Genomic DNA, 23813 nt, shown 5'->3' with positions numbered 1-23813 from the left:
AACCCACAATGTAATGTTACTTCCACATGAATGAATGCAAACCTGTGCACATTGCAGTTTATTTATTTATTTATTTGTGTGTAAAAGATTTGATCAATGGTCCCATTGCCTCAGTTTAAAGGTGTGTTGTGGTTACATTCCATATGATTTCCATGGAAACTGCTTTTGTTTTTTTAGTAGATGGTTAGCATTTTATTATGCAATGCATTATACATATAGATGCATAATGGGCAAAAGTACCAGACAAATAACAATAACTTTGATAAATGTTGATGTGGAGAGCATTATTCCAAATATGGATGCCAATGCAGTTATGGATTGGGTTTATTTTCAACTTTATTTTTTTATCATTCCTGCATTTCAGGGTTTCTATTCTGCTTGTGGGGGAAAGTAGTATTATATATTATTTTGCACAGTTTAAATTATTTTATTAAGTTTTGCAAATTACATTTATGCACACATAAACTTATAAACACAAACCATTCTAACCATGTACACATATACAGTACATCTGTTAATACAGTTATAAAGGAACACTTGAATAACCAATACTAAAATTACAGAAGAACAAGGTTCAAAGTAATGATTCTGTAAATAAATGTCATTGTTTTATTACCAAATAATGCATTTGTTTTTAATTGCATGTGTGCATAATATATGGTTATTAGACTCCAGGACATGAAATCCGAGCATTCAGTAGTGCAATGACATCATTATTAGTAGGATTTAAAATGCAAACAATAAAGGAAATGCAAGCTTATCACAGATATTCTATTTTAACCATATATTTGAATCATTTTAAAATATAAATTACACAGATCTACTGTACTAGAACCCAGAGATGATATACCTGATTGCATGCTCTTTTAATGTTTCCAAAATCAATTCATTCTGTAACACAACAGTATTTTTTTATGCAAAAAGGATGCCAAACATTTCCATTTTTGGAGCAAAAGAGACCCTTTAAAGAAGGACAAGCTTCCAATGTCATTTACAGATTTATTTATCCTCTTATCCTTTTCGCTCCATGCCTCAATGTTGATCTTTACTAATGCTTCCTTACTGGTCCTTTTCGAAGTATCCAACTGTGTTGTAACTGATTTCCTTGTTTCATAAAGTCATCATGGGAAGAAACTACATCATATCAATACTATATAGTGTAGTATATTGTGCTATTGTGTAACTTAGAACCATTGAAGTATTTCTGGAATGAGGAAACCAAAGGCAAAATTGTAAAGCAATGGTATTGTATTGTTCTGAGACATTTCTTTCTAGATGTATGCTGTTTAAATTCCTCTCCAGGAATATTGCCTCCTGTTCCCCTAGGATTTTCTGAAAACAAATTTTGAGACAGTGATAAGGAATAGAGAACACACTTCCTACAGGATGAAGCATCACAGAAAGACTACAATGTGCCACCAGCAGCCAAGTGATGGAACTGCTGTTTATTTGATTGGGAGTTCACCTTGCAAACAGTGCTATCAGTTGGTAAAACAGTGCAGCCAAAAAACTAATACACTAGAATACCATATACTATAGATTATCTGCCTTTTTCATCAGGGACTCAGGGAGTCACACTTTGACACAAGGGAATAGCACTGCTGAAAAGCACTGATGGTTTAACATAGTGCTGGTTGTCTGGGATGGAAACCCTTGGTATTTGTGAATATGTTCAAGGCTATCATGTGACTCATTATTCTATTTTATAGCCTTTGAAAAATGTGTTGTTTTCTAGCACCAAAAGCATGTGGGTTTCCATTATAAAAAGTGGACATATAGGAGCATAAGAAATGCTGGGAGTGAGAAGAGACAGTCAAGGCTCCTCCACCCAGAGCAGTATTGACTTCAGGATCATCTCTGTTTGTTTTAAACACTCCAGTGTTTTAGCTTTTCCAACTTCCCCTGCTAACCCATTCCATGCATCTATTATCCTCCCTATAAAAAGAGTGACGTCACTTCTCAGATTCCAAACCGATTTAGGATTTCATAAACCAGTCCTATCCCTTCTTATTTTTTTTCTATACTAAAGGGATGGTATTCTTTTAACCTGTATAATAACACAGCCACTAAATCCTGGGCACAGCCTATTATCCCTTTTCAGTATATCCATAGGTGCAGCAAGGGCTTTCTCTTTCTAGAGAGTATGGTCAGTCCATTACAGGGCCATTATAACCGGGGTCGAATGCAATACATATTGACTCCATTGTGTGTTGACTGCATTATATATTGACTGCATATTTCCATATTCCGGAAATCAAAAGATGAGAAAAGTGTTTTTTGAAATTTGTATTCATAGCGCGTAACTGAAACATGTAAAGAACACTCGTCTATATGTTGTTTATCATAGAATCATGTTTTAACACACGAGGTAGCAACCACAACGTCTGAGGTAATTTCCCTTTCAACACTAATTTTTAACACATCCTGTTTTTAAAACCAATTACTTTGGACTCAACAAATACGTCAGGAAATAAATTGAAAAAAAGACCATGTTATCTGCTTTCATCTTTCAGGTTTTCAAACTATAATAAACAATGATTACAAAGTGTTTTTATTTTATTACTGCTGTGTTGTAAGTTTATTTTTGTTTATTTATTAACTAATTTTTACTGAATTAACTTTGTATGCTTAACTAAAAAGTTAGGTCTCCTGGTTTTCAAGATTTGTGTGTGTGTGTGTGTGTGTATGTATATATATATATATATATATATATATATATATATATAATATATATCTATAATATAATATCTATAATATATATATATATTAGGAATCCGAAAGTACGTATTATATACAATGCAATAAAAGTAAATGTATAGTGCGTGCCGAGTTTTTGCCTAATTATTCTAGCATGCAAAACTCTTAAAACGAATTAAAATATCTGACTGACGTATTGTAATTGGGTTGCACAGCTAGATCGGGGGTTAAATGGGCGAGCACTAAGACACAGATTCAAAAGTTACCGGAGGAACTTCCCGTGCGGTTGAGTCACGAGTTCGAGTAAGACACTGCCAAGAACTGGAGGCAGCAATTTACCGAAATACGAAATTTAATGGACATCTTATCTATTGGTCTGTTCATGAAATCTTGATCTATATACATTTATTAACAAATACATCTAAATAACAGCCTTTCTTAGTTTTTATTTTTTATTTGTATTTACCTAAAAGCTTTAGACTCGAAACAGCGGGGGAGGTTTGGCAAGAATGACAGTGTTACAGTATGGCATTATGTAATGAATCATGTCTACGTGTGTTTTTGAACTCCACCGTTACTGGGCCATTACTGGAGAACCCCTTTCTTAAATAAAACATGTTTCCAAGCATTTTGTTTTTCATGAGTTCGGTTTTATTTCGAGGTAATGTAAAGCAGGCCTGTAATTAAGGTGACCATATGGCTCCGTGTTCAGCCAGGCTTTTCAACTCGCAATCCAATGCATTCTGGTATGCGTAGTCCTGCTTCTCATAAGAACGGTACCTGAGATCAATGGTGCTGTTACACAGTTTGTATATCAGTAAAACAAAATTCCTTAATGTCAGGGAACTTTGGAGTATACATTAAGCGTTTCTTTTACTTTTCATTAACAGATAAACATTACCTTTTCCACAATATCTTCGCTCCTGGTGATTTACAATAGACTACACAGTGTATTCATTAACCTCATTCTAGAACAGTGGTTCCCAAACCTGGTCTTGAGGACCCCGTGTATGCTGGTTCTCATTCTAACTGAGCTATCAATTACTTAACTAGACCCTTAATTGAACTGATAATATTCTTAATTAGACCCTGTTGATTGTGTTCAGCTCATAGTGTTCAAGTTACTTATAAAACATTATAGCAAATCCTGAACTATGCAACTGTTTTAAGAGCTGAAAACAACAAAAAAGGTCTAATTAAGCAAATTATCAGTTCAATTAAGGGTACAGTTAAGTAATTGTGCGCTCAGTTGACACGGGGGGTCCCCAGAACCAGGATTGGGAACCACTGTTCTAGAACACCAAATTTTGGACAAAAAGAAAACGCCAGATTTAAAACAGCTCTGGAATTCTGATCAGTAGCATCCAGTCAAAAAAAAAAGTACAGTCCTGACAAACCTTGAACAGCACAGGTAAGATAAACATACTGATGCACACGGTCTAAGTTTTACATCAACAGGTCATTGGGCACATACATAATGGTATTTACATTTATTGCACGCTGTTGGGAGTGCACTTGAATCATGAGTGATGTGTTTAGGCAAGACGCCATCAGACCACAGTAACCGTTAAAAGAGGAGGGACCACACAAAAGAACAGGCTTCAATAAACTCTGTGGTGTCAGAAAGCACTCAGCAAATGTAACCTGCTGCTGATTTACTGGAGCACTGCAGTGGACCATGAGCTTGGTGCATCAGGATCAAAGGCCTGGATCAAATTCCACACTAAAAAGGATTCCTATAAACAAAACTGTATGTGTATCAAATGTTAAATGCGAGTTACCATTGAACTCTGCACACCGAGGAACAATTGGAGGAAGGAGCTCTCATTAAAGTTCGTCATCCTGCATCAAAAGGTAAGTTTTAAAGGTTAGGGCCAAACAGCACCTGAGGTAGAGCTTATATTTGTCAAGCTCTGATTGAACTGTGCAACTGTTCAGTTAAGAGTCAAGTATGTTTATAAGAACCACAAACTAAAATAAATACGTGGGCTAGGTAAGGTAGAGTTGTTTTTATCAGCTATAGTAAGTCCATTTGTACCATACCTGTAGTGATCATCCATTATGTCGGATGTGCCATGTTAAGTTCCTTGCCTAAAAGTTTGATGCTTGGTGACCAGGTGGCACTGTGTTCTATGTAAAATGCCATTAGAACTGTTTTCTTCACATCTACAATAATTGCACTTATGCAGGCTGCTTCAAAGGCAGTTCTTGACAATTACTGATATATATAATCCTTTTTTGCTTGGCATTTTATAGTGACAGTAAAAACATGTTAGTTGTTACCACCTGCTTTCCAAATATGATCCATATATATATATATATATATTATTACACACACACACACAAATCTTGAAAACCAGGAGACCTAGCTTTTTAGTTAAGCATACAAAGTTAATTCAGTAAAAATTATTTAATAAATAAATAAAAATAAATCTTATATACTGTACTATATTACTACTGGTTATTGTTTAGCTGTTCACTTAACCTTTAAACTTTAATTCAGTGCATTATTCCTACTTGAAGTGTCTGGAATAGCTCAAATTGTTTCGGAGTACTCACTCATCAAGCTAACTTTACCCTAAACAATCATTTACCACAGATTAGAAGGTTGTGGTAGTTATTTCAGGGTACCACTGACATGCTTCGCCATGGTAGAATCTCAGGTTGCATGAAGTGTTTCGCTACGGTGGAAATACGAAAGAATCACAAAGTTACCGGCATGTCTTTTTTCATGGAAACCCAAACACGTAGCCAGACGAGATTATTTGTACAAATCTGACAGTTTCTTACACAAGACTCGAAATCGAAAGACAGGAAACAGCTAATGGAGAGTAAATAAGCAGAGGTTTCGCTTTGTGATCTTGCGTATTAAAACCCGTGTCGTTTGATCAGTATTTCTAGACTCCGAGGTAAAGAAAGGTTTTCCCCATTTTGCAGTTTCTTCGCACTGTTACTTTAAGTGCAGTACGTAGGCAAAACAACATTAACTTCAGATATCTATTCGGTGAAATAATGACGTTTACAATGTATATTTTAGTAAATGTTATTAACCAAAGCAAACCTGTACTCCCAGTAGAGTGAAACCCACGGAACTAACGTAAACGGGGAATACCCAGAAGAACGTTGAACCTTTTATCGGACATCTGTTCCTTTCATCCCAGTGTTACTGATGCAGTTCCAATGATTTTTGCAGCTACAGGTTACATTACAGAACAAATGAAAAAAATAAAACAGCAGCGAATGTGAGGCTACAGACACTGTAGCTGTTGATTTACTAGTAAGCTGGTGCATTAACTCTCACATAAATCAAAGCTGTAAAACAGCTCTTTTTTTTAATACATTAGTACTGCCCATTATGCAAAATAGGTCATTTCATTAATCTAGGCAGCGCTGGGACACACTGGACCTTCCGCACCAGGGCCAGGATTAAATCAACAGCATGGCGGCGCCATATCTGTTATAAAGAATAGCTATGGTGCCAGGACCGGGTCTTTGATCCAACCGGGTTCTTATCTGAGCCAACTAAACATCCACCCCAGTTTCGAAATCAAGCAACTAATTAATTATGCCTGATACACATGGTGTACAACCATGCCTAATATCCCAAAGCAAAACCTGAAATCTGCCAGGTGGTCATTCTGTACACATACAGTGGCACCAAAAACAGTCCACAGTAACCGCTATACTAATGTTCCCAGGAAACCGAAACACCTGTGATCTGCGTGGAAATGTTTATTTAAGCAGCCAGTTTAAGGGACATACAATGAAAGGTTAAATAATAATAATAATAATAATAATAATAATAATAATAATATAATTCAAGTACGAAACAGGCATCATTGCAGAAATTGTAGTTACATGATCACTTTTTGATTTTATAAATTAAAAAGAGCTGCATTATCATGACATCTTAGTGGGACATATGAGTGTTTGGTTCTCCTTAGTTTAGCGGTTAATCTAATATTCACTGCCTAATAAAGTCAATTAAAATGGGATAATTTACCAGGAGCTCTGATGTATAAAAAATGCAATTTAATGCATTACAATGACTGTTTGGCATCAGGAATTGTCTACAAAAACAAAATACACTAGTAATAAAAGTTACACTATAAAATACACAGTGCACATTAAAACATAATTTAATGGTTTGCTTTCATTTCCATTAGCTGCTCAGCACCTGATGAGTTCAGTTTCACATTACGCCTCGTCTCCGGTGCCAAGGGGGCTGCCATCCTTCAGTTATCACAGTACTGTACTTTAAAGATGGACAGCATCAGCACTGAGATAACTGAGCCAGGGCAGCCTGTCACATCAAGCAGCCGCCCCTGCTGTCCAATGGGAACACAGTTCCACAGTCACTGTGACAACCGAAAAGAAACCAGATCTGTTCTCTGCAGTCCTCATGACACACATTCTGACTCTGTGGAGAACAACACAGTGTTTTAGTATCAAATAATGATAGTTCACTCTAAATACATTACGACACCACCAATAAATAATACATGTATTCCACAAAATCAATATCATCTATAACACAGCCTTATTGTGTGGCTAATTAAATGTATTACATATTGGTTGACAGTTCTACAGTACAGAATTGTGAATGTTGTGGAAATTCTTCTACTATACCAGTGACTTGTCTAATTAAATTATGTCTGGTTATAATCTTAATGGATCCAATAAACAGCTCTGTAATAGGGTCATTGGATTTCCTGTTAATACAGAGAGTTACTGGCAAAAACTGTTCCCAAAACATTTACAAGAATATTTTATGATGTAAGGTTAAGCGCTAATTCAATGTGTATGTTTCAAATGGTGGTCTCTCTTACATTTCACTGTTACTTACAGTACTTGCACAGTTATAATGTCTTAATATTTTTGGAGTCCTGTATATGTCAACATATCTTCGACTGTACTTTTTTTTTAAGTATCTCTGTTCACAGCAACCTCTCAGTTGCATGATGTGCCTATAGCTCCCCCTAGGTCTCTGTTCTTCTTTGACATCAGTAGAAGAGACATCTGTCTATAGACAACAAAACTGAGTCTATCCTTGCTGTGAAGATACATCAAATTACAATGAATAGCGATCAAACAAACACAAAAAAAATCTTCTGCAATTGCCAAAAACATCATTATTCTTCTTCTTCACAGTTACTGTTTTGTTGTTTGAGGCAGTACAAAGAGAGTGGAGGCATGGACGCTGTCGCTACTCGCTGAAGCTGTCCTGTGCTTTAAGAAAAGGAGTCTGCTGTTCATCAGTACAGTACCATGGAAGCAGAAGGGCTGATAAGCACTGGCATCCTGGAATTCAGGGCTTTGTGGCTGCAGTTCAGAAAGAAAACACAATGAAAACCTGCTGCCACTTCAGACAGCTCGACAAAACGCTGCTTAGCATTTCTAACTTCTTCACCAGTCCAGAATCTACGGTGGCTCACTGTGGACATGGAAAAAAAATGGGATAAGTCTAGACCCTGATAGAATTTATCTTGCTCTCGACGTAATGGTTTGAAATGTTGAGATCCTGCGATCATTTATCTCGTGACCTCAACATTACACATTTCTATCCCCCGTCCCCGCACTGTCCTCAATGAGCCACCGTTAGAACAAGAAGAGGCAGCATTAAAACATCATCTATCTGCCAGCCCTTCTGCTGGATACCTCTTAAAGCACTTTTCAGTACCAGGGAATCCACCTGGACTGCATCAATCACATAATTATCAGGGCAATTCCTGTATAAACAAGGACAGGTGGTTGGTGCAATGCAGTGCTTACTCTGCTGTGATCTATTCCTGGAGGGGTGGGTATAGGCTGATCTAATGACCCCCCCCCCCCCCCCTCCCCTCCCCTCCCCATGTGTAATGAGACACAACCTGAACTAGATTTGTTAAATGGCTTATTCTGCTTAACATGAGTATCTATTCAGGGTTAACAAGATAATCAGTAAGCAGTCCGAACAGGATAAAATGGTTTTGCATTTGTTCACCTATCTCGATAGCTGTTGCAGGACAATTTCTGGCTAGATAACTACTTATGGAATACACCAGAGGGCAGCAGAGAGGGAAATGTTTATAATTTTCCCTAGAGACTGGCAAGTCTCATTAACAATAAAAAAAAAAAAAAAATGCTAATGAGGAATATTCTAAAAACAAACACAGTAGGGGAAATATGTAGGTGTATGATGCCATGCCATTAACTGGAAAAATATGAAAATGGCATTAGATATGTGGAATCTAGGATTAAACTCCAGGTTTCAGTACATGCAAACAGAAATATTTTCGAAATGAAATAACCTGCATTTCAAAACAGCTCTATATCACATGCTTTATATCTTATCGTTAAATACTAAACCGCGGTCACAAAAGGTAATGGACTTATTAAGGGGTATATCTGTAGTCTCAAACCAGTCTTAATGTACTAATAGCACCTGTACACAAAATGATTCTGAACAGCCTGACTTTACTTCCTGGGCAGAAGTTGTGTGTGATATCTCCCTAATTAACAAGTTTACTGTTAATCACATTGCGATTCACAGTTCACTAGATACATCTTACTGCATTTCCAGTCGGTCCCTGCCTATGATTTATATGTGCAATTAACCCCTAAGGGACAAATATTTATTTAAATTTTGACAACAGAACCAGTTCAGCAGTTACTGGGATGACAGTTAATGAATGTTTTCTTCAGTAAATAAGACTCACGGGTCTGATGTAAATGTGTCTCCACACTAAACAAACTCTCCTGTGTACTGACTGTTTAGCTTGGTAAAAGCACGCTATCACAGTTCAGTGAAATGCACGCAACATTGGGCTGGATTTGCAATTTTTAAAGAACAAATTAGTAAGATACAATGTTTCTTTGGGAAAAAAGCATTTACAAAATGGTATAAACCAAGTAACATTTGCACTTTTTCTACAGATTTTTTTTAATGTTAGAAACACTGAACTGAATACTGGTAACTTTTATTAAATTGTTAAACTGTTCTTTAAAGTTATTAAATAGCGATAATAATGTAATGGGTTATTCTAAATGAACTATTGAAAAAAAAAAGTCTATTTTTAAAAACATCAGGTCAGGACCTTTAATTTTTCTTTGTTTTACATATTTGTCTTTAAAACTTGAACACACTAAATGTTTTAAAAACAAGAATAAGTTAAAGAAAAGTTATTGCATCTTGTTCTGTCTACTAAATTTGGAACATACTCAAAAAAGTCAAGAACTTGTACTAGTTACACATATTTTGCAAGTCATCATGCACGTTACATTACACATTTAAATCATGCGATACATATCGTACAAACTAAATAAATGAACACCATACTGTTATAATAGCTAGATCTCTGTAGTATTTTTATAGTGAAAACGTGGGTATCCATTTATGGTAACCTTCCTATTTAAGAAATAAATAAATCAAAATATTTGACTTTTCTAGAAAACACTGCTGATTTTGTACACTGGAGAATGTTTACTTAAATACAGTGTTTGTACCGTGTATTATTATTATTATTATTATTATTATTATTATTATTATTATTATTATTAATTTAATTAAATATTTGTATTTAATTGCCTCTGTATTTTTTCTTCTTTAGTGGCTTCTAGTACAAAGCAGGGGGTGTATTACCTATAACATTATACAACATACATACCAACAATGCGGATCTGTCTGAACCTGGACCGAGACCACTCGGGGCTGTGTAACCAGTGTCCCAGTCCGAGTCTCCCTCCGCAGCCTCCTCCCCCCTCGACTCCGCCCTCTTTGCCGGATCCTTCATGTAAACAACTCAATTTGTTATGTTTGCAATCACCGGACATTTTAAGGGTCAGCTGCCAAAAAAACATTAACAATAACAACTGCGCAATCATGAAAGCAAACGTGTCGCACCACCACCAGAAAAAAAAAAAAGTATATACAGATGTCCATTTGTATTACCGTTTACATTAGGTTTCATTGCTAAACTACACAGTCCACACTTTTAAATAACAACTTACACAGTCAGGATACTGCAGTCTGTACATACTAGCTTATACTGAAATTAAACATTTAGGGTGTGCGAAAAGCAAGTTCACAGTAAAAAGCGATATCCATTTTATCAAACAGTAACCAATGTTATAAGGACGCCTTGACTGTCTATTATGTGCGATCTGTCTCGCTGTTTGTGGCGAAGTATAAATCAAGCACCGATCGCGCCTGAGTGTAAAATACAAAATTAAAGAGAAAACACCAGCACCACTATCCTTCATTATATAATTAAGAAGACAAGACAAATGCTGCATTTCGATATACGGTGCGTGCAGCCAATTTCTAACGCCCAGTACTGTGTTAACACACCCCCTTCGCAGCCAAAATGGTAAAGAAACCCATTAAAAACAAGATCAAACCCGCTTCTACACATCTTTCAGTATACCGTATTAGAACTTACTCCCACCGTCTCGGACCCCGCTTTTCCCCTCAGTTTTCCCGTTTCCTCCACGTGTTTGGAGCAATATTTTCTAATGACGCAGCAACACCACTTCGAGCAACGTGACTGTCGCCATGTTTTGTTGTTGTTGAAATCCAGTCTCGGAGCCATGTGACAGCTACACTAGCAGGGAAAGCAAAATCTTCCGGGTCTCAGGACCTAGCAAGAGACAAAACGCAGCTTTATATTTAGGACGCTAAAATAATAATAGAAAAAACATAACAAAAAACCTTATCGTATCAAGTGGTGACTATTTGCTATAATAATAATAATAATAATAATAATAATAATAATAATGGACATTTTTATTTATGGAATTAATAATTTAGTCAAACCATTGCTGGTATGTACCAGGTGTACCTTTCATTAAAAAAAAAAAAAAAAAAAAAAAAAAAAAAATCCAATTGAATCAGCTAGCTGGTGAGCATTCACGAATCCGCATGCCCCACTTGTTCGAGAAACATTCCGCTTTCGACAGCTGTTTGGCAGAGAGCTAGTGTAGGGTTAGTAACACTGTGCGGTATTTGGAGCAGTTAAGCGGCATTTTGCGCGGCAGTAGATCTGTTCTGTGGTTGTAGTTTGTTACTTCAAATTGTACATTATTCAGTCTTTTCCAAATTAAAAAAAAAACAAATAATAATAATAATAAAAAAAATATCTGTTAAAGTTACAAAACTATAGATAATCGTAGCAGGTATTTAACTGAAGGCGGCTGAGTGTTTATTTACACATTTGGAAACATGCAAGGTTGTTGTTTTTCTTTACCTTTTGAATAATGAAGACATTTACACTTTGGAGTAAAAATGTTTTGAAAGTCAGCCACAATGGCAAATTCATTTAGCATCTGTGGCATTCCAATACAAGTGTAGAATAAGAAACGGAACATTTGAAAAGAAAACCCAAAAAGCTAATCTAATGGTCACCTGAACAGTCTTAGCATTTACCAGTGATAAGTGGCAAATTACTGTTAAAATCTCAACCTATCAGAAAGCTCGGAATATTAATCCTTCTTTAGCTATTACCCGTTTTTAAACACTTGTAACATACTGTCAGTGTTGAAACACACTGTCCTGCGTACTAAGATAAATTAAGTTAATTCATTTTCACATAGTGCTGTGCTATTCTGTGCAAATGTGTTTCATCAAACATTTAAATGCAGCTATATTCATAGTTTACTGATAAATATTAAAAACAAATTTTGCATGTTTAAATGTGTGGAAGAAACACGATTACGGTTTTAAAATATTCCCTTACAGAAATAAATATACTTCTAATCTATCTATCTATCTATCTCTGATATAGTTAACTTTCACTATGACTTTTTCAATCCTCTGCTGGATGAAAGACTCCCCAAGATTCTTCCACACAAGCCTGTCTGCTGCGTCCTTCATCCATGTTCCTCCGACGTGTTTCCTAATTTCATCTTGCCATCTTCCGGGAGGTCTTCTTCTTGGTCACTTTATAACACTTGGGATCCAGTCTAGTATCTCCTTGGTCCAGTGATGGCTGTTCTTATATATATATATATATATATATATATATATATATATATATATATATATATATATATATATATATATATATATATATATAGTGAAAATATCCATACAACCCATATATTTCAATATGCTTTTCAATCTTATAATACTATTCAGTGCCGAGAAAAAGTTTTCAAACCTAAATTGTTATTAGATCTTAATGCAAGTCCTAATAATAGACAGATAACCTGATTAAACAAATGAGGTAAAAACATGATACTTTTTCAACATTTATTCATCCACAAATGATTCAACATTCAATATCCATGTGTGAAAAAGTATGTGAACCTTTAGATTAGTAACTGGTGGCACCCCCTTGAGCAGGAATGACTTCAACTAAGCATTTCCTGTAACTGTTGGTCAGTCTCTCACATTGGTTTTGAGGAATTTTGGCCCATTCCTCCTTACAGAACTGCTTCAACTTGATGACATTTCAGGGCTTCCTTACATTGACAGCTCGCTTCAGGTCCTGCCACAACATTTCGATGGGGTTTAGCGCCGGACTCTGATTAAGCCATTTTAAAACATGGAATTTCTTCTTCTGCAGCCATTCTTTTGTGCATCTGCTTCCTCTAGCATCTTCTGATACAATACAGAATTCATGGTTGTGTCAATAATGGCAAGCAGTGGTTTCCTCCTGGCTATTCTTCCATGAACACCATTCTTTTTCTGATAGCTGAGTCATGAACACTCACATTAGCCAAGATGAGAGTGGCCTGCAGATCCTTGCGTGTTACTCTGGGGTTCTTTGTGACTTCCTTGATGATTTTCCGGTTGGAGAGATTTTTGTAGGACAACTGCTCCTGGGTAGAATGACTGTGGTCTTGAATTTTCTCCATTTGTAGACTGTCTGCCTGCCAGTGGATTGGTGGAGTCCCAAGAAATCCTTAGAAATGGTTTTCTAACCCTTTCTAGACTGATGAGCATCAATAACTGTTTTTCTGAGGTCCTCAGAGATATCTTTTGATCGTGGCATGACGTGTTTCCACACACCTGTATGCTGAAGACCAAAATCACAAAGTTTCTGATTTTTATATAGGGTGGGGTCTCGCAAACTCACCCCTGAAGATCTACCTAATTATTTAAACACCTGATTCTAATTATCCCCTTAATTGAGCTGATAAAACCAGGGGTTCACTTTCTTTTTCACATACCCTGAATCTTAATTACTCATTGTTTGTCTAATTCATACATCATTTTGTTTCAAAAGACATGGAATTGACTATTATAAACTCAATTAGATGTTTAAGAAAAGACTGGTTTTGATTCAAGAAGGCTATCATGGTAAAACTACGGAATTTCCATAATTATCATTGGGGTTCATACATTTTTTTCTCGACACTGTACATCTTTGATACATTGTCCATAATTTTGGTAAAAAGTAGTAATTTGTTACACGATTACACAATATTTTTCAATACACTTCAATATGTTTTTGTACCTATAAGGTGCTTTACCAATTAATGGTTAGGTTTGACTATGTCAATTTTGACACAGAGCCCCCTTTAACTCTTTAAGGGATAAAGATAAATACATATACAAGCAAACCTGTATCATAGCTTAGTAGGAATAAGCAGAACGTGGTTCAGCGAGCAAATTAAACCAGTGTCATACAGCAGCCTTGCAGGCAGAGGGAAAGGAAACCTGGCTTCCTCTGCTCCAGGTTGAGATGAATTTATTGTTTTGGGCCACTACTGTGGACATTTGATTACACAGTTATACTATAGTAACATGCTGCACTATTAACTAATTTTGGCAAATGCTAAATATCTGAATAATACCATATACAATGAGGAATACAGATATATTTCCCCTCACATCTCAGAAATTGAACGTTTTCAAAATATACGTTAAAGAGAACAATTCTGGTAAGGGTACTTTTTTAGGCATTTTTAACCGTGGATATTAAACGGTTATTCAAACGGCTTCTTATTAAAATACTTTTGAGAGCGACTCAAATATCATGAGGAGGAAACGGACCGTTTGGATGAGCAGATCCAACCTGTGGGGACATTTTGCACTCGAAAGATAACACAATTGTATTGGTGGGATACAGATGGCCCTTGCATTTTAAAGGGTTAAATATTCACACGGTACATGCACACACAAGTACACCTAACATGCGAATCTTAGATCCGATGCTATCCCAATGCCTCACAAGGAGTTAATAATTTGAGGTACCGGTAAAACTTAACAGACCAGCAGTACCTTGCATATTTGATCAGCTTACATAATTTATATTATTTTGCACTTGCCGCAAGCAATAGCAGCAGGAGTGATGTTTTAAACCTGATAACTTATGCATGCATTATTTGCTGAACAGTATCAGAGTATATATATATATATATATATATATATATATATATATATATATATATATATATATATATATATACAATAAGTTAGGGCTTTAGTATCGCGCTACAAAACAGAATGTTACCGAGAAACTACATATTCCAGAGTTCCGTGGCTGGTACAATTGTATCCATGCGCACCAAAGGTTACATACTTGCGCGATGATGTGTTAAAACGGAGTTTTTTTCAGCTGCGGAGGAGCAGGAAAATTGGTACCTCATTCATTTGAGTTGGAAAGGCACTGTCTTAAAGTTGCAGTAAGAGGAGCAATTTCATCGGTGGGGAGTTTAATCTTTTACTTCTCGCTCTTAATTTCCATTTGAATGACAAACGCCATTTTGCAGAAAAAGAAAAACCACACACGAGGATTAATAGGTAAGATTACTTTCTTTCCCCCAGAAACAGATACATTTCAGTTGTGTAATGTTGAAAACTGGACGAGTTTAACTTAAAAAGTTTATTGGCAAAGTGTTTAACTCCAGTTTTGCACCACATAACCTTAGAAATTAATGTCTGTTGAAACTGTAAAGATGTAAGTGAAAAACTATGAGAGCATCTGCACAAGTGTATTCCTTTATTATATACACAGCGGTGTTACTGTTTACTGTAACTTATTTTGCATATTGCATTTTAAGGAAAATAATGCATTGGTTGTCTAGATACTTTTAAAAAAGGCAAATACATCAACTAAAAAGGAGCATTGGCTTTTATTTATTTAGCTATGATTGTGTAATTAATTAGCATAATTCTATTTACAGCCTTAAGCGTAAGAATGTATGACTTGTTGACATTTATAAATAGGTCGTTTTGAAGAGCAGGATGGCAGATAAGTTGTTCCGAGCTGTCATTTTGGGCCCCCCCGGCTCTGGGAAGGGGACCATCTCTCAAAGGATAGCTCAATGCTTCGGCCTGCAGCATCTGTCCAGCGGGGATTTCTTACGAGAAAACATCACAGCGAACACTGGTGGGTTTACAGTCTGTGGCGCTAGCGCGTACAATTGCAGTTCTCATTGAATCTTACTGGTGTCTGGATGCACAGAGCTGCTTTACCAGGGAAGTCCCTCTACCCATTTTGAATCGATCTATCTTGTTGAATTAGAGTAAAACAAGCGGGGGCTGTAGCAGGTATCATATAAAACAAGTACTATATATCTATATCTATATCTATATCTATATCTATCTATCTATCTATATATATATATATATATATATATATATATATATATATATATATATATGTTTACTCAACCTCTTTTCTTTCTCAATAGCTTAGTGGCAGTTTTGTTCTTTTAGAAACATACACAGGTTAGGAATAAAAGGAAAACCCGAGGAATGTACACGGTGAGCGTTACTGTACGTGGATGGGGGCCTCTGCCTGTTTTGTCACACACGCCTCCACTACTACTAATATTCTCGGGTCAAGATAGCATTTTTCTGGGGCCTATTTATTTGTTTATTTGGGGGTTACGTTATGGGTTTATAAGAATTTTGTAAGTACTATTACTAGCCTCCTGTAACTGTATACGCTTGTGTGTGTGTTGCTGTTTTGTGTGCTGTGGGCTTTTCAGAATGGCAAAAGCATTTGGCACCATTTGATACAATTGATTTCAGAGACAACCCTCCTCCCCACACCTAGGATTTAATTAGATTTCTCAAACGGCTTCATTTAATCTCAGTTAACTAGTTGTTAATTAACCTTACTGTTTTAGCCATAAAGGGCAACATTCTTTTCCCCATGTAAATCAGTGTGGGCCAGGTTTGGTGTCAGCCTGTAATTCTCATTAGAATTTCCCCAGCAAAGTTGAGTTAATGAGCAGGCAGCTAGAAAATACAAATGGAATGTGGCCTGTGTTTGTGATTTTTTTTTCTTTTGTGCAAGTAAATGCATGTCTACCCTGTGAGAAAGAATCCAGTACTTCAAAACGACTTTGGGCAATACAGTATGTTACATAATAGTGACTATGTTGAAATGAAGAAATAACAACAATAAAAAAGATCACTGTGGATTTTTTGTATTTTTGGGTTGTTATTCTGACTTTCCTTCCCAGATTGAGGGTGACGGTTTCTACCCAGCAATCATTTCTTGTCTTTTTTATGTAGGGTTTGGGGCTTGCATGTTCCATATAATTCAGGTAGTATAATGTGTCCTTCAGTTTGCAATTTGACACCCTTACCTTTCCAGCCTAATGTTGGCCTGGTCCTGTTAATGTGATAGCGCACTGCACCACCCTTATGTGTTCACGTCCTTCAGTAATCCCTTATCAAAATTTCACCATTATGTCACCAAAATGTACATTATTTAGCTTGTGTGAATTGGGTATTAATGGGTATTGGGTACACCATGAAGAGTTTTACAGCATCCAAGCCTTTATGCTTTTCCAATATGTTTGGTCAATGCATTTGCTATATCTGTTTATCTGTTTTTAGTCCTCCTTGCTGCTATGTGTTGGACTCATTTGTTATTCCCTTTACAGAGGCGGGAGTATTGGCAAAGCAATACATAGAACAAGGTCTTTTGGTGCCAGATCATGTTATAACACGTTTAATGTTAAACAGACTGGAGAAAATAACAAGACACAGCTGGCTTCTGGATGGTAAGTACTAGTACTTAGAAAGCAGCCAGTTTGATAGGACTCAACTACATCTTTCCATTCACTACATATTAGTTATGACAGTGGCAGCGTGGCTAATAATAGCTCAAAAGATCAGGATTGTCATCTGCCTTGTTGATCTATTATTTAACAATTATTGTATTACACTGGGGGTGGCACGGTGGCGTGGTGGCTAGCGCTGCTGCCTCACAGCGCCAGGGTCCTGGGCTCTATTCCAGACTAGGGGTCTGTCTGTGTGGAGTTTACATGTTCTCCACTTGTTCACATGGATCTTCTCCAGGTATTCTGGTTTCCTTCCACAGTCCAAAGACATGCTGTTCAGGTTGATTGATCATTCTAAATTGCCACATGAGTGTTTGTGTTTGTGTGTGTGGTGCCCTGCAATGGCCTGGCATCCCATCCCATGTGTCTGCCGAGTCCACCACGACCCTGTAAAGGATTAATCGGTTAATGATAATGGATGGATGTATTACACTGCTAAGAATCTAACTGTAGGTGTAGACAGCAGTCCAGGTAAGCTAGATCCTGAAGTGCTGGGCAGAGGAAACCCCTGTATTAACCCGAAGCAGAGTCCTGTTCGCTCTTGTGTTTTACCGTGCAGGTTTTCCACGCACACTCGTGCAGGCAGAAGCTCTGAACAGCATCTGCAGTGTCGATGTCGTGATCAGCCTGAACATTCCCTTTGAGACCCTAAAAGAAAGGCTGAGCACTCGCTGGGTCCACCCCTCTAGTGGAAGAATGTACAACATGGAGTTCAACCCGCCACACATACACGTAAGGCAGGCACCCCACTATCATCATGTGCTCTTTCCACTCTCATCTGTTTAACAAAGTGCATAAAGTCTGCTAGATTGATTTAAAGAATATGAATACACAGCTTTATCGAGGTTATGCAAATCAGACATCTAAATATGGGGCCCTTTAGTGTTTGTGAAATAAATAAATACATTATATATATATATATATATATATATATATATATATATATATATATATATATATATATATATATAAAAGCAAAACAGCAGCAAGGGTTCCATTTGAATAATTTTAATGATGGGGGTGTTTTTATTCGGCACCTGAACATACCCGTGTATGTGTTGATGTTTTTTCTTTTCTTTTTAAAGATTAAAATACAATGATTTGTTATGAGGATTATTTTATTGTGGATTTTAATTTACAGTGTGCACAGTACATTGAGATCATGTTAGTGGTGGCACCCTGCTGTTACCAGCTTTACAGGCTGAAGTATTAGTGACAGTTGGAAAGTGTTGCACCCTCAGGGACGTCTCGGTGTTATTGAAGGGCAGGGGACAGCAGTGAAAGAGCACACAATTAAGGGTTGGAAATGGATTTTAAATCTTTACCTAACCATGTAATATTCTAACAAACAGTGCATATTGGGTTGAGCTGTTTCTGTCTCTTTCTGCTCAGGGCATTGATGACGTCAGTGGAGAGCCCCTAGTCCAGCATGAAGATGATAAACCAGATGTCGTTGCTGCACGGCTGAAAGAGTACAAGGGCATTGCAAAACCAGTCATAGATCTATACAAGTGAGTGCAATGGGCACATCTGTCATGGAAAGCTGTTGTGTTTTTTTTTCACGTATCTGGACCAGCATGACTTATTAATCTGAGAGCAGGTGTAAGGGGCACTGTTGTATGGTAGAAGGTGGTTACGGATTCAGTACCCTATCGGTGAGATGAGATGAGTTTAAAAGCTCTCAGACGGCGAGTGCAGATGAGCCCAGCTCTTTTGTGTTGAGGTTAAAAGCCATGCTTGCGGTGTGTGGGTTTGCCTCCATCCTGTTACACATATCTACAAGCCATCTAGCAACAAACAAGCAGATCTGACTTACAGAAAATATACTTATCCAGTTTCAGCTTTTCATAGCATTTGCTTTTTCCTAATATGTAATTTCATATGTGTTTAATATAATTTTGTGTCTGTTAAATATGATTCTCTATTCATACTCATATGATATTAACTGCCTCTGTTACTGTTGATTTTCTCATAGTGCACCTAAAGGGGGTGACTTTTCTATCCCTGAAAGCCATGCACAGGACAGCAGTTCACACTATTCTATAAATGTACTCACATCATGTTTCTTCTCTGTGATCTAAATGTCACAAATGTTTTTATTTTTCTACATCCGTTTTAAAATTCAAGACCTTTAAAACAATACCTTGATCTCCCTTTGTGTGTAACGTTACTAATGCTTCACTAAACAGTAATGACAAACCTGCAAGAGGTACTATGTAGAAATCCATTCATTCAAAATGTCATTGGTCCTCTCTTGTAGTTCTTGTAGTGTTTTATCAGCTCCATTGTGCTTCTTTCCAGTGTGTATCAATTGTTCCAATGTCCTACACCCTGTAAGGTGTTAAAACGGGTTCATTTCTTATCCACAAAGACAGTGCTGCATATTGGTGGTAACAAATGAAGCAGATTACACCCCTGGGCAGAGGGTACTTTTTATCACGTCGTTAAACATTAAGTATGTAAAACATTACGACTAACATAGAAGTCTAACAATGTTCGCCAAAAGTGTATTTGTAACAGGATAAAAGTCTACCTCAGTTGCAGTCTGTTACAACGACCTCTCCCTGATTTATTCATGCATTACGCCTGCAGTCCCATCTGGGGCACCTTACTTTGGTGATTTAATACACCGTACTCAGAAACTGCGAATTACAGAGGCAACAACCAGGTCAACTATACACCCACACGCACACACAAGCACGCACACATAAACCACACACAAAACTCTTACCTGATTGCGCTTAAACACTGTCGCTTGGGGAGGAGATTTAGAAAGAAAACAGAGAATATGATGTGAATGAAAGAGTGAGATTAAAATAATATCTAACACTTTGTCCTTGACTATCCTATTTACTTTTACTCTACTAATAACTGGCCTGGAATCATGCCCAGTCCTTTAAAATATGTTTTTGTTGTTTTCTCACAGGAAGGAAGGTGTTCTACACTCCGTTTCGGGGACAGAAACCAACAAGATCTGGCCCTATATTTATTCACTGCTGTGCACCAAGATCCCTCCAGTGGACCCAGAAGAGTCACAGCACCCTCCTCCTCTGTACAGCCAATAGGGAGCAGATACAGATAAGGACAGGACTGTATGTTAAAGGAAGTCTCCTACGACACCCATATCATAGATAAATCCAACATCTGTCTGGTAGATAAACACATTACTATTACTATCATTGTTTGTTAAATCACCCTCTTTAAGCGTACAGTTGAAATGGACTTACAGCCTTGTTTCCTGAAACAATGGCATTTTAAAAGAAACCGGTATTTTATGCAATTATGCATTGCTGTGGAATCTTAAATTCCTCTTGCATTACCTTTAGAAAAAGGTACATACATACATACATACCTACATTCATTCATGCATGCATACACACACTAGCTTCTAAGAAATAAGATGGTTTGCAGTTCTTGTTGAAATAACAAACAAATGGTGAAAATGACTTATATCTGCATTTTATTCTTTAACGAGACTTGCCAACAGTGCAGATGCACCTGCTATAGTTCAGCACGCAGGTACAGTGGATAGAGCAGTTCACCCTTCAGGGGATGGCGTTACTGCATTGTGATGTGTTAGCTTCATTTTCTCAAAATCTCTTGCTAGATTTTCATAGACCACCCTCCTAGTCCTCTGATCCTAGGTTGTTCACTGACCTGTTTGGTTCTTTGTCGCCACTTTCTAGAATTCCTTCTATGAATATTCTAACCGACTATGAAGTGCTGAGTCACTGAGCAGCCGTTAATCTCGTGGCAATCTCACAGGTTTCAGACACCCTGCAAGTTTACAAGATATGCGTTACATTACCTTTGCTGTCTCCAGAGTTGTCCATGTTGTAGCATTATATTTTTAAACACACATCATGAATCATAAATCAACTGGGCAATACATTTCTCAACATTTACTCTGGATTGCAGTGTATCCATATCACTCTCCCTCCTGCGACAATGCCTTTTTCCTCTTCCCACAATACATTACTCATTGGTGTCAGAGCACCAGCTTTGTTGCAGGAGGGAGCATGAACTGGATACGCTGCAATGTTTAGAAGTAAAAAAAAAAACTCTTTCTTCCAGCAAACGTTTCGGAGTAAAAGTTGAAGAAAAAAAAAAGATCCTCTAGTTTATTTAACTATGATATAAAAAACCTCAAGTAACGTGTTTCTTATAGACATTACAGGGGGTTCTGGAACTCTTTAAGGAGATATTCATAACCAAATAAAAGAAACAAAATGCTGGATGGGTGTCAGTGCTGGCATCAGCAATGGTCATTTTAATTGGTTTGTTTGACAGTGCCTCGACTCAGTAACACAAAATATAATATGCACATCGCGGGGGGTAAGGTATATGTGGGCCTTATTCACAAAGCTTTAACACATTTAATTATCTGAAGACTATTTTGAAGGATTAAATACAGTCTTCTATTTAGTGGTAACACACTTAGGGGTAGATGTACTAAAGAGTTGCACATTGCACACCACATGCAAACCAGTCGGAAGTGTAGTTCTTATTTGCGCTTTATCCATAAATGAATATATAATTTTGGGCGTTCCTGCAGAAATTCACAAAAACAGGGTGGAGACTCAGTGCAAATGAGGGATCAAAAATACTGTAATGAGATGTACTAAAGCTGCGGGCAATTGTGACACTTCCAATTGCATCCATTTGTTAATTTGTGTTGTGAACCCAAAACTCTAGTGTTACTTCAGCTCAATGCTTTTATATTTAAAATACATTGAGAACTGTAAATATATGTGTGTTTTTAAACCTGACACCTCGTTATGTCGGACAAACACTTCGGTTTAGCAAGGGGCTACTGTATGATTTTTGAAAAGCTATAGAATCTGATGGGATTAAATGCCTTTAATTATATATAACTAAAGAAAAACAGTGTATATGTATACAAATGTTAGGGGAAAAATAAATGTCAGTTTGTTTAACTGTTTTAATTAACCAGTAGACCAAACTTATTAGTTTGATTTGATGACTAACTTTTCATAGCCATGTCTTAATTTGTGAATATGGGTCGAGTTTTATTTTAATTTTTCTGTATATATTTTAGAGTGAGTCTTTGTTTAGCAGAGTTATGACATGTAATTTAGAAGCACAGCATAACTTTTTCACACAGACTCTGCCAGATTATTTTAAATCTGTCTGTAACAGTGTATCTCTTCGACTCAATATCTGTAATTGTTAGATTAAAATAAAACATTGCATAGTGTTTCACAAGCTTCTGGTGTTCTGGTGTTGGTGGAGTCTACTGATACAAAGGTGTAAAAATGAATACAATTATTTTCTCAAGATTTCTGATCATGTGTGCTGTTTTAAAACAAAAAAACAAACTAACGAACAAAAAAAAAACAAAGAAAGGGGGTTGATTCAAAGGCAGTAAACATCTCAAGAGTATAACTGGAAATGTAAAATGACATTCTGAAAATAATTCTTGTGTATGAATTTGGTATCACAGCCATCACTCAAGGTCATCAAAATAAATGAGCATGTTTTAACAGAAGAGTTTTAAAAACAGGAAATGTCCGAGCTACTGATATAGTTGTATTAGCCCCCTGGAACATAAAACATTACTACATAATGCTCGGGTATATAGCCAAAAGTGTAGAGTACAAATCCAAGGAGGTCATGGGGAGGTTGTGTGATGCACTGGTGAGAACAAATTGGATTTTAATGTCAATTTTTAAATGTAATTCTTTGGCAGATGCTTTTAGCATGTTGTGTATGTGTGTACTTTCATAATAATGCTGCTGTCTAGAGCCTTGCAATTCATCTCTGTGGTAAGGACCAAGGTACATATATTAACTAAGATGATGGTAGAAATGATTTAGTTGAGAGCCATGTGGTTCATGCAGATCAAATGTTACTTATAAAGCATTATGTTTGGTAAATCCACAACCGATGATATGCATCTGTGGCTTTCCGTTCAGGAAATCAATCGCATGCAGGGCAATAACTGGTCACTGGTTATTGATGATTACCTGGGTGATTGCTTTTGTGTGAACCCAAGCAAAGCCACGTGGTTTTGTCGACGTTCTCAAGCTAGTTCCAGCTACGCAAGCAGCATATGATGATGTAAGCCAAAGACATTTAGTTATTTTATT

The 23813-nt window shown here is 36.8% G+C and overlaps 1 protein-coding gene and 1 long non-coding RNA gene across 2 annotated transcripts; one reads left to right on the top strand and one right to left on the bottom strand.

The window, feature by feature from the left end:
- Positions 1–6414: 6414 nt before the first annotated feature.
- On the bottom strand, positions 6415–11406 carry LOC121330492. Its single transcript, XR_005951869.1, has 2 exons — positions 10344–11406; positions 6415–8019 (listed from the first exon to the last, which is right to left on the bottom strand). It is a non-coding gene; the product is annotated as an uncharacterized LOC121330492 (long non-coding RNA).
- Positions 11407–15171: 3765 nt separating this feature from the next.
- LOC121331074 (adenylate kinase 4, mitochondrial-like) lies at positions 15172–22213 on the top strand. Its single transcript, XM_041278228.1, has 6 exons — positions 15172–15424; positions 15851–16013; positions 17524–17643; positions 18263–18435; positions 19096–19214; positions 20630–22213. Exons 2-6 carry the CDS (start codon positions 15869–15871, stop codon positions 20766–20768), a joined length of 696 nt encoding a protein of 231 aa, XP_041134162.1. The 5' UTR covers positions 15172–15424; positions 15851–15868; the 3' UTR covers positions 20769–22213.
- Positions 22214–23813: the final 1600 nt, after the last annotated feature.

This window comes from Polyodon spathula, chromosome 18 (genome assembly GCF_017654505.1).
Source record: "Polyodon spathula isolate WHYD16114869_AA chromosome 18, ASM1765450v1, whole genome shotgun sequence".
Classification (NCBI taxonomy): Eukaryota; Metazoa; Chordata; class Actinopteri; order Acipenseriformes; family Polyodontidae; genus Polyodon; species Polyodon spathula.
The sequence above is the reverse complement of the archived record's forward strand: the minus strand, read 5'-3'. Positions and strand labels throughout refer to the sequence as shown.

Coding starts and splice junctions, on each gene's coding strand:
- LOC121331074 (XM_041278228.1), top strand. CDS start 15,869: ATGGCAGATAAGTTGTTCCGAGCTGTCATTTTGGGCCCCCCCGGCTCT. Junction 17,644..18,262: donor ACACAGCTGGCTTCTGGATG/GTAAGTACTAGT, acceptor TTTACCGTGCAG/GTTTTCCACGCACACTCGTG. Junction 19,215..20,629: donor CCAGTCATAGATCTATACAA/GTGAGTGCAATG, acceptor GTTTTCTCACAG/GAAGGAAGGTGTTCTACACT.